Here is a 16,309-nt window from a genome sequence, read left to right on the forward strand (position 1 = left end):
AAAAAACAAACAAAATAACAACTTTATTCAACAATTTATTACGCTTTTGACGCAATGTAAATAGTGCAGTGTTTCCTAGTTCTACGGCAGAACGACTCGTGTGCATGCATCGTGGTGCTCACTTGAACCGTGTCGGCCAATGGTAAGCCGGCATTCTGGAAGCACTGCTTTGTTTACGTTACGTCAACAGAGTCTGACACAGGCTAGAAGAAATTGTTGAATAAAGTCGTTATTTTGTAAATTTATTTGCACACAAAAAGTATTCTCGTCGCTTCAAACGATTAAAAAAAAAATGACGATGTCTGTACTACCTTTCTGGGCCTTGAAAGTGGTTATTAAATTGCTGTCTGTGGATGTACTGAAAGCTCTGGGATTTCACAAAAAATATCAACATTTTCCGAAGATGAACGAAGGTATGGGTTTGGAACGACATGAGGGTGAGTAATTAATGGCAGAACTTTCATTTTTGGGTGAACTAACCCTTTTACTTATACTTATTTTATTTCAAGTTTCATCACCGTGTGCCCCATCCCCCCCCCCCGCCATTGTGTTTAAATAACCATCTTGTCCCCATTAACTTCTCTGGATTTGACACAATATAACTAAATGTTGCCAAGAAACCTGGTGTCTTGTATATTAGTTTGATATTGTTACATTTAGTCAGATTGAGCTTTCTCTCTTCGCTGCGGTGGCAGAAAGAGCGCTTCTTTCTGCTGCACCAGATGTGTCCCTGGAAGAAGGGGCTGAGAGCGTGTTGTCACATGGAAAAACAAGCTACCTCAGTGTGTTAATTGGATGGGGCAATTCTTTGGCTCACACCTTTTTTTTTTCCCCCTTAAAGCTGTCAAGTTAGAAAACAATGAAATTCTTAAATTGGTCGCCCCTTGATCTACATCCACCCCTCCGGCATCTGCAGTGCTTCCTCCAACTCATTTATTTCAGTTCAACCTGTTATATATATCAGACAGTTTTACACAATAATTTTGATGGATTTGACAGATCGTCCAAGTATTCTTGTACTGTAAGAAAGATGCTTATGCCATTCACATTGAGCTGTCATTTGTTGCTATAACTGAATATCTTAATGGAGGAACGTTTCAAGGAGTTGCTTAAACTTAACTTGAAACCACGATATGAAAATGCATGCCATGACTATAAATAAAAGAGATTTTGTTTGTTTACAAGACTACAATTGTGTCATCTTTCCCTTTCCTTTGCCATCTTCACAATATAATTTGCCTTCAAGGCCGTCTTATGGCCATCTTTGGGTAGTTCGCCATGACATGACATTGGGTTCCACTATCTGTCACCTCTAGTTGCCAGAACGTTTGCAGGATTTAAGTTTACACTCGAAAAGCCTCTAAAGGTCAGAGTGTTAATTAATTATTTTATTTGCTCACGCCATCTCCAAGGGGCTAATTCTGGGTTTTGTTTAGATTTTTAATTTTAGAGCACAAGTGTCAAGGCGCCGCACAAATTCTTGGGAAGAGCACTCGGGGCGGTTTGTCACTAACTGGTCCAGCATAAGTCACTTCAGGAGTAGGGATGTCACCACTCGCCTGATTCGTCCAGACAGTATACGGCAAAGATTCATACGGCGCTTTGGATTCAACATGGATTGTTAATCTTGATTCGTTCCCACACTCTCTTGCCCTGACATATCGCCCTAATGACACCTATCCCAGATGCCCCCGAGAGTTTCCTTCCATCTCTTGGCATATAAACAAAAACAATCATGGAGTTTGGCTAGCAATGGCCGATCTGTGGGGACATGTTTGTTTTGTCATTTTAAATTTAAGACGAACGGAAAAGCGCAAAACGAAAGCTGATGCGCATTTCGCTTTCTTGAAATGTACTTATTGTTTTGTTCTTCATTTCCAGAAAATCCAACAGGATCTGGGCTATAACAATTTAGCCAATTTTGCCATTGAAAAGAAGATCGGAAGGGGACAGTTCAGCGAGGTTTATCGAGCTACGTACATACTAGACCATACTCCAGTAGCTTTGAAAAAAGTGCAGGTAAGAACTTCCTTTTGTCATGTAATGTATTTATTCCCAAAATAGTTTGTCACACTTTAATTTTGGGTCCAATTCTCACTATTTACTAATTGCTTATTAGCATGCATATTACTAAGATATTGGCTATTTATTAGTAGTTACAAAGCATATATTAATGCCTTATTCTGCATGACCATATTTTACATCCCTTAATTAGGTTTTTAGTGTATTTTTCATCAGTAAATTATAGGTCCAGCATATCTAAATATATTAAGTGTTTTTAGCAATAAATGCATTGTTATATTTATTATATGCTTGTTTCATCCATTTTAATAATGCTCTGATATGGCTTGAAATGACCTAAACACTTTCTGTGCCAAACCCTGGACCCCCAAACTTCTGCCCCACCACATCTACACCCCTCCTGCTTCAAGCGTACTCGTTTTCATATGTTCACCTGTGTTTATAGTCTATCTAGAAGATGAAGGATAATTTTTTCCCGTGTTTCCACTGTTACACGCTAGGGGGCGCTATGACACATCCTCTGAACGTATACTGAATCTCCTGATCAAAACAAATGCAAAGAAGACACTGAAACAAGCGATATCATATGTAAGCAGATGCATATATAAAATAACGCGATCACCAACACCAAACAGCATATAAATCCAAACTGCCTAATGTTACGGAATGACAATGTGCCTTACGACCATTGTGAAATTTTCTATTTTATTTAAGTTTACATGATCAAATATTAATATTGTGCTTAAATATTTACATTATATTGATTTGCACTAATTATTTTAATTACATACACTTAACATTTGTTAATATTGCAATTGAATAATGTTGTGTGAATAAAACCCAGTTTATACTTCTGCGTCGAGTGTACACCGTAGCTACTTCGTAGGCTGTGTGTTGAACGCATAGCCTAAGACGTACCCTGACGTGCACCTCTCCAAAAATTTAACAACACGCCAGTTCTATGCAGACCGCAAGAACCCAGAACCCCTCCCTCAGGGGTAAACATGCTCCCTCTGCACCTGAAACTGCACGTCAACGCGGACAACAACGCAGTAGTATAAATAAATTGCTGCTTTGCCCACGGCGTAGAGGCTATGGTGCCGGTCCCATGCAGAAGTATAAATCAGCCTCAAGTCTTGCAAATAACTATATTGCCAATTTTCTGTCGCAGCATTAACAATGTTGTTTAACCCTTTGGTACTGTTTGTGTGTTGGTCAAAAATTACTGCATTTTAAGAAAATAATTAATTACATTTTTATTGAATATTTTTTATGTTTAGGAGATTTTATGGAGTTATCATTTTGATTCATTATTTTTATGAGATATATATTTTCCAAAACATGTTTTACTTTAAAACTGTGAGAAAATCAAAGCCATAAATCTAAACAAGCTGTGTTCCAAATTCGAGGTTATCTCAAAAAATGAGCTTTCAGTAAGAATTTGTTGGGCGCAGTACCAAACGCTTCCACTAGATGAAATTCGTCTCCCATTCATTTCCAATGCGGTAATATTTTACCTCAAACCGCACAAGTGTGACACTTTTTTAAGGACCATTTAACCTTTTTGAATCATGTCCATTTTATATATTTTTTGTGTGTGTTCACACAGCAAGTGCCAAAACCTTTATAAAGTTTCAGACCGTTCCAATGAAGTTAAAATTCTAAAAATTCTAAAAAAAATGTACGGCCCAAAAATGAACGAACGGCACCAGAGGGTTAATTGTATGCAATTAGGCATGTGCCGTATCAAATTTTCATGTTGCGATTAATTGCTGAAGCTTTTATCACGGTATACGGTATTATCACGATATTGAAATAAGTTGCAAAAAAAGTGTTGTCATACTGTAACAGGTTAAATCACTTTCTTATAACAAAAGAACCAAACATTTAAATACAATAAAGCAAGACACAAAAATGTATAAAGTAAACAAATATTTAAAACAGATTAAAGTGCAGAAGAATTATAAAGAACAATAGGTATGCTGAAATGTACATTTAACTAAGATTAATACATGCTTTAGAAGTATTTTTCATTGTCAGTTTGTTAATGAAGGAACTAATGTTAAATACTGGAGCCTTGTAAAGTGTGTGATTGAACAACAGTCAGAACATATTCAAACAATATCTAGGGCATGTAATTTAGTCCAGATTAAAATATAAAATGCAAGTTTGAAAATTAATAGCCTTAAGTCTAAGTATTATGTATTAGGTTGTGTGATTACTGGGGAAACGGCTGCATTTCTGCTGTTCCGTCAGCGCCCTCTGCTGTCGAAGAATGAATGTGCACTTCAGCGCATCTCCTCATTCCTCCATGTGCTCGGCTCATGCACGGTCTATTTACATCAGTGTGCGTTCCTCTTTGACCTGTTTTTCATTTTAAACGGTTGATGGGTAAAGTATTCTTAAAATTCATTCTAAAAATCTGAATAATTCGTAATAAATAATTATTCACGGTATTTTGAAGTCCCACAATAACAATATTGTGCATGTTCATTATTGCGGTATATCGTATTACCGTTTACCGGCACATGTCTATATGCAATTAAATTATTGCAAAAAAAAAATCTATTAAAATATTAGGTATGTCCAGTAAATGATGAAGTCTGAATCTGAATCTGAAACTTCCATGTGACTTGATGAATAAGATTGGTTCATCTGAAGGGAAATTCAAATACAGTTTTTTTACAATGCATAATTCCAAATGAAACAACTTGAATCCAAAACCATTGGCTTCGCAAATCAGTATTTTGGAACATTGAGTGTGAATTTCGCATAACAAAAACAAATATTATGAGATAAAAACAGTATGGGGTTGAACAATTGGAAAGCACCAAAACTGTCTTTAGTACATTTGTTCAGATTTCATTTGAACAGGAGCAGGCATCTTATTGGCTCTCGCACTGATAATAACGATTGAATGCGTTTCTTTTCTTGCCATAAACATATTCACAGACACAGCCAGCTCAAAACAAACAGTTTCCTGCGGATGTGCAAAGCGAACGTGCTGGAAAAAATAATTGGCAAGCTCTAGATTAATAGAGCGGTGCCTGGATACCATCGCTTCTACTTTCCTAACACACACACAGCACCTCCACCACAGTGGTCGTCTCTGTCACTACCACTGACTTTATTAACACTAATGATGAGCCGAGAAAAAATTGGTATTTTTGTAAATGCCATTATAAAATGACAGGTAGTAACACTCTAAACTCTGTGAATATATCCCATAATGCAGTTGATCCACACAATACTGCCACTTGTTGTGTTCTTATAGTAGATGGATATTGACTTGAAAATGCAAGCTTCCTTTAAAACACATTTAGAGCTGTGGTAATATTTCTTACATATTGCAATGCATACTTCAATAACTATGATTTTATGTGGTTCAGAGCTGTCAGTGTGGAAGTCCACTATGGGCAACATTTCCATCTTTTGTGATTAGGAAAATGAATTATGTGATGTTTCCTGAGGCAAATATTGTGCTACCCTGATTGCATGAATGAAGAATGTAATATTTGCTTTAGGACTAGTTTTTACTCTCTTTACGTATGAAAGTTGTCGGTTGATTTTAGGGTTTGGTCTTGAGATTTAAACATTTCTGTTTGCTGTTTACTCTGTGTTTTTTATCATAATCAGTACAGACATGATCAAAACCGTGTTTTAACAGATACATCTAACATGTGTGGCGTTCATGTGCGAGACGCTGCAAAAGACGCGAGACGTGTGCGCAACGGTAATCTACGTGTCCGACTAGCGCGCGTTTACTTAGAAAAACTATTGAAAAGTAGCGCATTGAAATGGAAAATGTTCTGTGTGAACGGACCCTAAGAGATGATGTACAGTCAGCTGGTTATCGCAAAATAAATTGTGTTATTAGGATGCAGACCTGAAGAGTGTTTTTTAAATAAATAAAAATAGGTATGTATTTGTATATATATATTTTTTTAATTATATTTTATTTAAATATATTTAATTAAAATGTTGAATATATTTATTATTTAGTAGTAAATACATAAACAATTAAATAAAAAATATGAGTTAATACTAATAAATTATTTAATGCAAATAAAGATAAATACATTAATTAACTAGTAAATAAATAAATAGAAAGGAATTAAAAATTAAATATGTATAAATGCAAGATATATTAATTAATGTTAATAAATAAATTAGTTAATACAAATCAATAAATAAAAAAAGCTAAATTAAAAGATACAAAAATGAATATGGGTAAATGCATAAATTGAAAAATATAGTAATTAATACTAATGAATACATTTAATTAAAAGATTAAAACATTCGTTAAAGGGATAGTTCACCCAAAAACGAAATTATGTTTATGCTATTTTTATGCTTACCCCCAGGGCATCCAAGATGTAGGTGTCTTTGTTTCTTCAGTAGAACACAAATTAAGATTTTTAACTCCAACCGTTGCAGTGTGATAGTCGTATAATGCATGTCAATGGGGATATTTTAGAGTATGAGAGCAATGAGAGTAAAAACACATAGACATACAAATCCATATTAAACCATGCGGCTCGTGGCGACACATTGATGTCTTAAGACACGAAACGATCGGTTTCTGCGAGAAAACGAACAGTATTTGTTCTTTTTTTACCGCTTATCAGACGAATGTCATCTAGTATTCCCAGCGCCATAACTTCCGGTGAATAAGGTCAAAATACTGGCGCGATCAAAGATACGTAAATGCCTCATTTGACCGATCCGCGCAGGCACTAATGAGGAATCTATGTATGTATCTATAATCGCGCTGGTATTTTGCATGTATTTTGACCTTATTCGCCAGAAGTGATGGCGCGGGATCATGGGCTAATTTTAATTTTTGGGTGAACTATCCCTTTAATAGTAATGAATTAAAAGTTAAAATAAATCAATTGAAATGTAATTTAATGAAATAAATAAATCAGTAAATGTATGAATCATTAATTTGAGTTACTAGAAGAAAGAAAACGTGAAGTGATATGACAGCCATGTAGCAAGTACAAATAAACTGTTTACGGTTATTACAAAAATATGTGACTGCCAAGGGCTGTGACTGACCAATCAAAATCAAATCAAGTATTTCACAGACAACATGTATTAAAAATTAGATGAACTAAAAAGGAACCTCCATCTTCTCGATAGTCCCATTAACAGGTGAATATATGAAACGGGTACGCTTGAGGCAGGAGGGGTATAGATGTGGTGGGGCAGAAGTTTGGGGGTTCTGGGTTTAGTGTGACGTACCCCCCTCCTTCTTGCCCTACCACCCTGTACCAGTAAAAAAAATTTTTACGTGTTTTTTTTTTCTTTTTCCATCTTTATGCCATAACTCTCTTTCTCCTTCCTCTTTCTCTCTCCCTTTTGATCTTTTGATAGATATTCGACTTGATGGATGCCAAAGCTCGGCAAGATTGCATCAAAGAAATAGATCTCCTGAAGGTAAGAAACCAGAGAAAAGAGAGACCGACACCATGTGCCGCTATTAGGATCTCTAAAGGTGCCTCTGCCGAGACCCGATACCAGAGAAACACGGAGAGAGAGAGAGATTCAGAGACAGAAAACAATTGATCTGGATTAGACCTTCAGCTCTTTCTATCCGTCTCTCCCTCTTCCTCGCTCTCCTCTCTCTTTCTGTTTAGGCAAGTGCAAAACACAGTCCTCTTTGTGTCGTTCCTCCAGGCCAAGATTGACACTTTTCTTTTTTTTTTTCTTTGCAGTGCCACAAAATACAGTTTTTATCTCGTTCTGCAGGGCAATAAGGATTTTTAAAAATCTATTTTATTTATTTATTTAAGATTTTTTTCATGCCCTGCTAACATTTTAATTGGCCACAAAGCCATGAATATGATCAAATTATATGGTATTTAATTTAAAATATATCACACTGTTATTTTTTCAATCACTGTTGCATTGAGGATGATGGGAACACTGCAACATAAAGGAAATTTAGCACATTTTCCCATGAATCTTTTGATGTTTCATAATCTCTTTTTCCTTTGTAAATCGTTTGTCGTTCATCAAACCACCTTAAACAGGCTACGGCTCTCGGTAGCATAAGCACTAACGAAAGTTAATGACAACACCAATAAGAGCTGACGTCTAGCTGATCTGAGGTGTCTGGCTTCTCTCTGCTCTGTTGTGTTTTTGCAGCAGTTGTCGGATAAGGACACACACACACACACACTTCTCTCTATGTTGTCATGTTAATTGCTTCAGCTCCGATTGCCGTCCATTGCTGAGCCAGTTCTCGTTCCATTTCCGTCTGTAGGCATCTTCATTGAGACAGCATAATTGCTTCCTTTTTCGCCCTGCTGCTTTTTTATATTCTTGCTCTTTTGTGTGTACAGTAATAATCAGACAAAAGGGCTTATGAAGATCTCCTGCAACAAAGTGACCTGAAGTCATTACTTTTCTTTGACAGTTGACGAATTGTGTTGACTGTGATGTGGAAGTCCAACAACATATTTGAGAGAATTTTATGCCTCAAATGAGCATAAAGGATTTGTCTTTACCCACATGCACTGTAAACCCGAATAAGATTGCAAAACTCAAAAATATTGAGGCAATTACGGTGTAAGTAAGCAGAACTTGCAGATTTTTATTTTGTAATCATACATTTTAATTGCTCTGAACTTGAAATATTTTAGTAAGCGAATTCATACATTTAAAATGGAAAACAATGTAATTAACATTTTTAGTAGGGGAAACTTGACTAGCTTTAACTGGCTCAATAAATGCCAACTTGCTAATTGGTTACACAATGCTTTGGTAGCATTAGCATATCATTGAACTCGCTGAATGAGGACAGCAATATAATAAATTTAACACATATCTGTTCTCAAACTAAGCTCATGCTCCACTCGTCACCATGAACTGGGGCTGGGTTTTGACGCAAATTTCACAGTTTGATTTGATTTCGATTCACAAGCTTGCAATTTGATTTGATTTTGATTCGATTCAATATTGATTATTTTGGATCTATATCAGGTACAATATATGGCAAATTTTCTCAAGGAAAACAAATAATATTACTATAATATTGAAGGGAAAAATTAACTGATTTGTATACAAACACTTAAATTACACTTTTATTATTTTTTATAATACATTTATTTTATTTCATTTATTATTATTTATTTTTATATATATATATATATATATATATATATATATATATATAATAATAATAGTTATATATATATTTAATAATAATAGTTATATGAAATATAAACATTTTAAAAGGCTGTCATTAAAACATGCCAGAATTATTCAAACATGCATTAAATATTGAAGAACATTAGAAATTAAAATGAATATGTAGCCTAATATGGTGCATATATCAAAATGCTCCTTATTATTGCGAATTATTGGATGCGAGGCTACACTTTCCTGTTGATTCATCAGCTGAAAACAGGATGACTAATCGATTCTTGGAATTTAAGAATCGATATCGGTTCGTAAACATGAGAATCGATTAAAATCAAGAAATCTATATTTTTTTACCCAGCCCTAATGGTAACCCTACAAAAATCAACATAACAGAAACTCTTTTGTAAACTAACATAAAACATTAAACGCTATTAAATCTCCCACTTAATGTTAATCTTGCACAAAAATATAATATACACTTCATTTTGCCATTTACCGTCCCTTTTGTGCGTCATGGCAAAGCATGCTGGGAAATAGAAATCCCAGCCCAGTTTCAGTTCAATTTAAGTTTGTCAAAATTAAAAGAAACCAGTTAATAAAACTCAAAACAATGAAACTATTCAGATTTGTAAACTTAATAGAAAGAGAAAGTTCTAAATACTCATAAGTTAATTTGATTGAACTCATTTGTTTAATTTGAGTTGGCTCTACTCAAACCAATTAATTATTTTGAGCGTTAGGGTTTACAGTGTGCTTGGAGATTTTTTTAATTTTTTTTTTTTTTTTTGTGGCAACTGACAGTACAGTAACCTGGCAACCTCCACCGATAAAATCAATATGAAAGCATAAAGTAGAAAGAAGCTTTTTAGGCCCCCTGAGATACCTCCATTCCCACGGGAGAACGCGGAGGTGTCGGGTGAAGAGGTCATATAGCTGGCGAGGTGACTGAGGTCACCGTTACGCTCCTTAACAACACTTTGCCAACCGAATGCGCCGGGGTCAGAGGCTGCCGCAACACTGGCCTCGCTCCTGGTCTTCCTATCATGTTCCTCCTCCTCTTCCTGTCTCTCATTCGCCCCTTTTTGTCTCCTTTACACAATCGTTTCTACTCCAGCGCTAATGAATTCAGTCGTTATAACCAGCTCACCTCAAGCCGCTAATAAGCCGTTTGCGTGGAACACAGACTCATGCCTTCTACCTCAGTGGACAAAGCTGGGGAAAAATACGAAGGAGTCGCAAATCAAAATAATGAGGCAGACCGGCGTGAGCAGCCCCTCCCTGATGTATCTGTCTATTTGTTTTTCTGTCACTTTTAGACCCTCCCGTTTCACAAAATTACGCTGTTATGCGGAAATGTTTTGCTTTCTATTTTTTTTTTATCCACAACAGAAATCGCAAACGATACCATTTTCCATTTCATAACCACCCTCACTTGGATTCCTGTACTGGATCAATGCGGAAATCCATTCCAAGCACAAACCCTCGACTATATTAACGTTTCGAGACTCGAGAGGAATCACTGGGATTATTGAATCGCTCGCAGAACCCACAAGTGTGAGTTGGGATAATATAATTGTCACTGTAATCTGCCTCGTCGTAAACAGAGGGTTGGCTTAATATTGTTCCCAACGGAAAACGAGAGTGAAATTACGGCGTTTAACATGATTAAAGTCAACATCGCGCCACGTTTCATGTCCGCCACATTGGATGTGCCAGCTAAGGGGAAGCAAGAATGGGGCTGACACCGCCGGCTGCACTCGCTGCAGCTGTGTGATCCAAAAATACATCTAACGAAAGTCACAGGATGGCGACAGAGGCGCACACGTCCTCCCCTATATCAGCGCGGGGCATGAACATTTCTTTAATAACCCCCTCTGCTGTGTCACAGCGCGTAGCGGGGGCCCGACACCCTCCCGTCCGCGAGGGCCTTTGCCTGTCTCGCTTCTCATTGATACACTTGTTTCCTTATATTTTTGCTGCCCCCCACCCCCAGTCATCTTCAGCGCTACGAACCGATTGCAACTCTTCTACTCATTGACCAACCAACAGGAAACAAGGAAAATCTGAAGGCTTGGGCTGGGGGGATCGTGTCGTTCTGCCATGCACTGTCTGGCCTCTAATGTTAACATCAGCCATAGGATTTGTTGTCTTTTGTTTATTAGCGGTGTTTGCTAAGGCAAGCATCAGTTTTACTATTGCTCATACTTAGTATTACAAGTTTGGAGCATAACTTGAATACGTGAATGATATCTTAAAGCACGTGGGTTGAGGTGCGCTATTAAGTCTGATATATAAATTTCAACTGGTTTATGATAAAATACTGGAAAAATTCTTTAGACTTACATTAAGAGAGGGACCCAAGCCATATGTAGAGACTTGAGGGTGGGCTTTTTGACTTTTGACCACCCAGAAGACCCTAGCAACCACTTAGCGATTAGCTTAGCAACCATTCAGAACTAAAACTGATGTCTAAATGTCTAGTTGCAACGTTTGTGCATAGTAATAATAATATCAATAATCATAATAGTATGTACTGGTATGCATGTACAGTATGTACGTATGTATGTATATGTAAAATATTGAATCTAATATTACCTATATAATTGTATTATACTTGAACTTTATTATACTTTTTAAAAAAGTGATTCTCTTCACTTTCTCTCTCTTATCTAATTTCTGTGAAATTATTACAATATAAAATATTGTATAAAATATTAAAAACTTTAATTACAGAAAAATATTTTGATTGACAGCTCTAAAATATATATAAACATGCATACATGCATGCATGCATGCATGCATGCATACATACATGCATACATACATACATGCATACATGCATACATACATACACGCATACATACATACATACATACATGCATACATACATACATGCATACATGCATACATGCATACATGCATACATACATACATACATACATACATACATACATACATACATACATACATACATACATACATACATACACACATATACACACATACGCATGCGTGTATGTACGTTTTTAATATTTTTTAATGTAATAATTTCACATTTACTCTCAAAATTTATGTAGAAACAACTTTAAACACAGTATATTTTAAATATTTGTTGAAATGGCACCGTTTTATGACTGAAGGCCAGTATCACTGATGCTAATACTGCTAATGATGTCTCTATGAAATGATAGACATTGATATTCAACATTATAGTATACTTGAAAGCGATATCAATTTCAATATTTTTTACGCTTTAAAAAAATTACTTTTAATTTAAGTGAACCTAAAACAATCTTCAAACTTAAAAACCATTATAAAAAATGTCATATTTACCTGTGGCCTCTGTTAGCTTTGTTATTTGATTAACATTAATGACAGACATCACAGCAACTGGTTTATTAGGCTACTGTCACTTTAAGATCTGCCGAACATGATGCGGAACTGACGCGTTGTCACACACATCTATTTTTCTCACAACTCTCACAAAGTTCATTTAAGACGTTATTTAACTCATTTAAGACTGCTCTTCTGAGAATACTTGACAAAGTGGCCATTTTGGCTTAATTTTGTGTTATTGTTGGTTCAAACGCAGAATATATATACATACATGCATGCATACATTCACACACATAGACGTCTGGTTCTTCTATCTTTGTGGGGACTCTCTATAGACGTAATGGTTTTTATACTGTAGAAACTGTATAATCTATCCCCTATCCTATACCTACCCAACACAGAAAACTTTCTACATTTTGACATAAAAAAAAACAACAACTCATGTATAATTGATTTTTTTGTTTCCTCATGGGGACCTCAATTTAGGTCCCCACGGTGTCAGTGTCAGTGTCAGTGTCAGTGTGCGTCCCCACCAGGATAGAAAAACATGAATACACACACACACAAAATCTTAATAATATTCTTGTGTATGTATAATTATATTACACTTTATTATTAAACAAGTGTATAATTTGTATATGTATGCACACATCTCACACACACACATGTATAGTTGAATGTGAATATACATGCGCACACACACTCACACTGGCATATTTTTGATATATATATATATATTTTTTAAATAGCACTAATTTGATGCTTTCTTTTTACAACCTCAATGATATGTGTTCCATTCAAGTTATCTGGTTTTGAAGACACCAGTTTACCTAAAACACTAGATGATAATGTCACTTTTACCTTCATACAAGCTTCTGCTTTGGTATCTGCCGCCTTCATGTTTGCAGGCTTTCCTGACCCGCAGAGTCTTGTTAATATTTAAACAGTCACTGACACTCTGCCTTTTTCCTCTGTCCCTTCTCTCCACAGCAATTGAACCACCCCAATGTAATTAAATACCACGCGTCATTCATTGAAGAGAACGAGCTAAATATAGTACTGGAACTCGCAGACGCAGGGGACCTCTCACAAATGATAAAGGTAAGGACACATGCCGATTTGTCAGCAGTTTCTCCCCCCCCCCCCCCTCGGAGTATTCCCACCACCCCGGCTGCTAGACGGCTGAACGAAGGTAAAATGATCTACACTACGAACACGTTTTTGGGATCCCTTTTGTTATGTTACAAGAATCATATTGTTTATTAGAATCATGTAGCTTCCGCACGTTCGATTGGCTCAGCTATCCTGTTTCCTCCTGACAACCCCTGCAACTCGCATCTACAACCTGATGCTCCACATTTAATGGTCTGAATGTAAAACCCTCCGCTGCCAAATCTCCACCCGCATAAATCATTCCCGGCGCAAACAAAGCGTTTGCAGAAGGATTGCGTCGGTAAATGAGGAACAGGACGGATTAGTATGACGATGCCTTCGACATATGCCTCATAACGCTCGCTTGTGCAAATATCCTGACCGTCAGCTACTTCGGTCTGCTCCACTGCGCCGCTGGATTTCTCAGCCCTTCTGCTCAGCAGCGCTTTAATTAATTTTATTTTTAATAAACAATGTCACTCCAAAGGTGTATACCAGGGCTAATCCCCCCAGCATTGTACGACCGAACATTGAGCCGTATGTAAAACAGACGGTCCAAATGCATAAATTTTACTTGTTTTTTTTTCTTTTTGATTTTTTTTATTTGTCTCAGCCCCCTCCTCAATTCTTTCTGTCCATCTCGGAATTCAAATGAAATCAAATGGCCCCTTCATTTGCATGCACTTACAGAATATTGCATGTGCCGTGTTTGCTTTTTAAAGGCACAGAGGGGGCTGCCGCTCTCCCTCATTGACATCAAACAGCCCTCTGATATGCAAATAGAAAGGCAGGGGAAGAATAGATCCACCGGCTTTGTATGGATGTGGGCCAAGGTTTTCTGGGGCTCGAGACCGCACGCTCACCGCCGTTCTGATCATTTCTGTGAAGCGGTACGAGTGGGTACGAGGCTCAAAATAGGCGGAGTGAGCATTCGCACAATGAAGTAATATGTCGCGCTAAAATAACCTCGCTTTTGTTTTGTTAATCAATTCCCGACCCCTTTTAACTGCCTCGACAAGCAGGTTTACTTCATTGCCGGTGGCTCAATTATTGAGACTGCATGTGAAAAGGTCATAATTACTGAGCCATTTTGACTAAGCAAGCTTCATTCTGTCTTAATTAATAGCATAACGTCATATTGGTTTCTGCTTTGAAGCAAGGTCATGCACTCACGGACCTCATCCAGACTAAACCGAGCGCACTGGATGACACCCTACTAAAAGCTTTGAATCTTTGCAGAATTCTAAAGAGGATCATTTGATGCTATATCAAACTCACCGTTTGGTTTTACTAAGTACTATTCAGAATTGTCTACGAGGCTTTAACATCTGTTTTATTAAGAAGAACGTTGCACTTTGATGTGAAATTGGTAAAACCAATTCCATACACCCTTATTACATATTCAGTTTGGCCCACAAACCATGTTAAGAAATGACTGGTCAGTACAAATATATGATTTAATAGAAATCTCCTGATCTTAAAAGAGTCCGATTCTTTTGTAAAATCTTCTTTTTGTTATTTTTAAAACAGGCATGTAAAATCATCAGGGAATCACAAAATTGTAAAACCCTTGCATTGGATATTTCATCCGATTTATGAGCATTTACGAGACATCGCGTGCCCGCCACTGACAGAATTTTCTATCTTTCTGTGTTTTTACGGTTATATGGTAGGGGCGCTATTACTCATCTTCTGAAGGAGTACTGAATCTCCTGATCAAAACACAGGTGAAGAAGAAGCAGAAACAAGCGATAGCATATGTAAGCAGATGCATATGTAAAATAATGCGATCATCAACATATTAAACAGCATATAAATCAAAACTGCCTAATGTTACTGAATGAAATGTCAACCCAGGACGAGCTATAGGACTGAAGCTTTGGGGCAGTTGATGGACTCGATCTACTCCATCTGTGTTTTCATCACCGTTCTTAATCAGATCCAGATGTAGTGACAAAAATGTGATTTTGCTCAAAATGTTGCTTTTTTTAATGAAATTTACCCACATTCAAGTGTTGATTAAAAAGAATACATACATACATACATACATACATACATACACACACACACACACACACACACACACACACACACACACACACACACACACACACACACACACACACACACACACACACACACACACACGCATGTCAGCAACAGCATCAATTTGTATATTTACTTTGTTACAGTCAGAAAGTGAAAAATATCTGATGAAAGTAAAACATTGTTAAAAGAACTGTAATTGTATTATTAAGGACTCATATCGGTACTTGGTATCGGCAAACATTAGTGTGGGTAAACCCAGCCGATCTGCCGGCGATTTGATTTCGCCCTGCAGCTCAGGCTGGAAACCTGTACATATTTCTATCCTGCTTCTGTTAAAAATTTGCGTGGACCAATCACAAACCGGCTTATCCACCTGGTGCGCTATTGCCGGGTTTAACACAATGACGGATAGAGAAGCGATGGATCGTTGGTCTGATTGGTTGAAGGACTATCAAATTGCGTACAGAGTCATTTAAACTATGCCTGTTGATCACGCCTCTTGTGCAGTGGAAAATACAGAGCAGACTCCCCAGACTAATGTTCAATCTTAAAAGATTGAGCTTGGTCTGGTGATAGCCAGACAAGGCAAACATACAAT

At 36.8% G+C, this 16,309-nt stretch overlaps 1 protein-coding gene across 1 annotated transcript in view; it reads left to right on the forward strand.

Annotated features, from left to right (window-relative positions):
• Positions 1–16,309, forward strand: part of nek7 (NIMA-related kinase 7) — a 93,879-nt gene that overhangs the window by 39,997 nt on the left and 37,573 nt on the right. Inside the window, exons 3-5 of the mRNA XM_079808551.1 lie at positions 1,882–2,019; positions 7,402–7,464; positions 13,501–13,611. Of these exons, the coding sequence (XP_079664677.1) occupies positions 1,882–2,019; positions 7,402–7,464; positions 13,501–13,611 (312 nt within the window). The remainder of the gene's footprint in view (positions 1–1,881; positions 2,020–7,401; positions 7,465–13,500; positions 13,612–16,309) is intronic.

This window comes from Gobio gobio (genome assembly GCF_949357685.1).
Source record: "Gobio gobio genome assembly, chromosome: 24".
Classification (NCBI taxonomy): Eukaryota; Metazoa; Chordata; class Actinopteri; order Cypriniformes; family Gobionidae; genus Gobio; species Gobio gobio.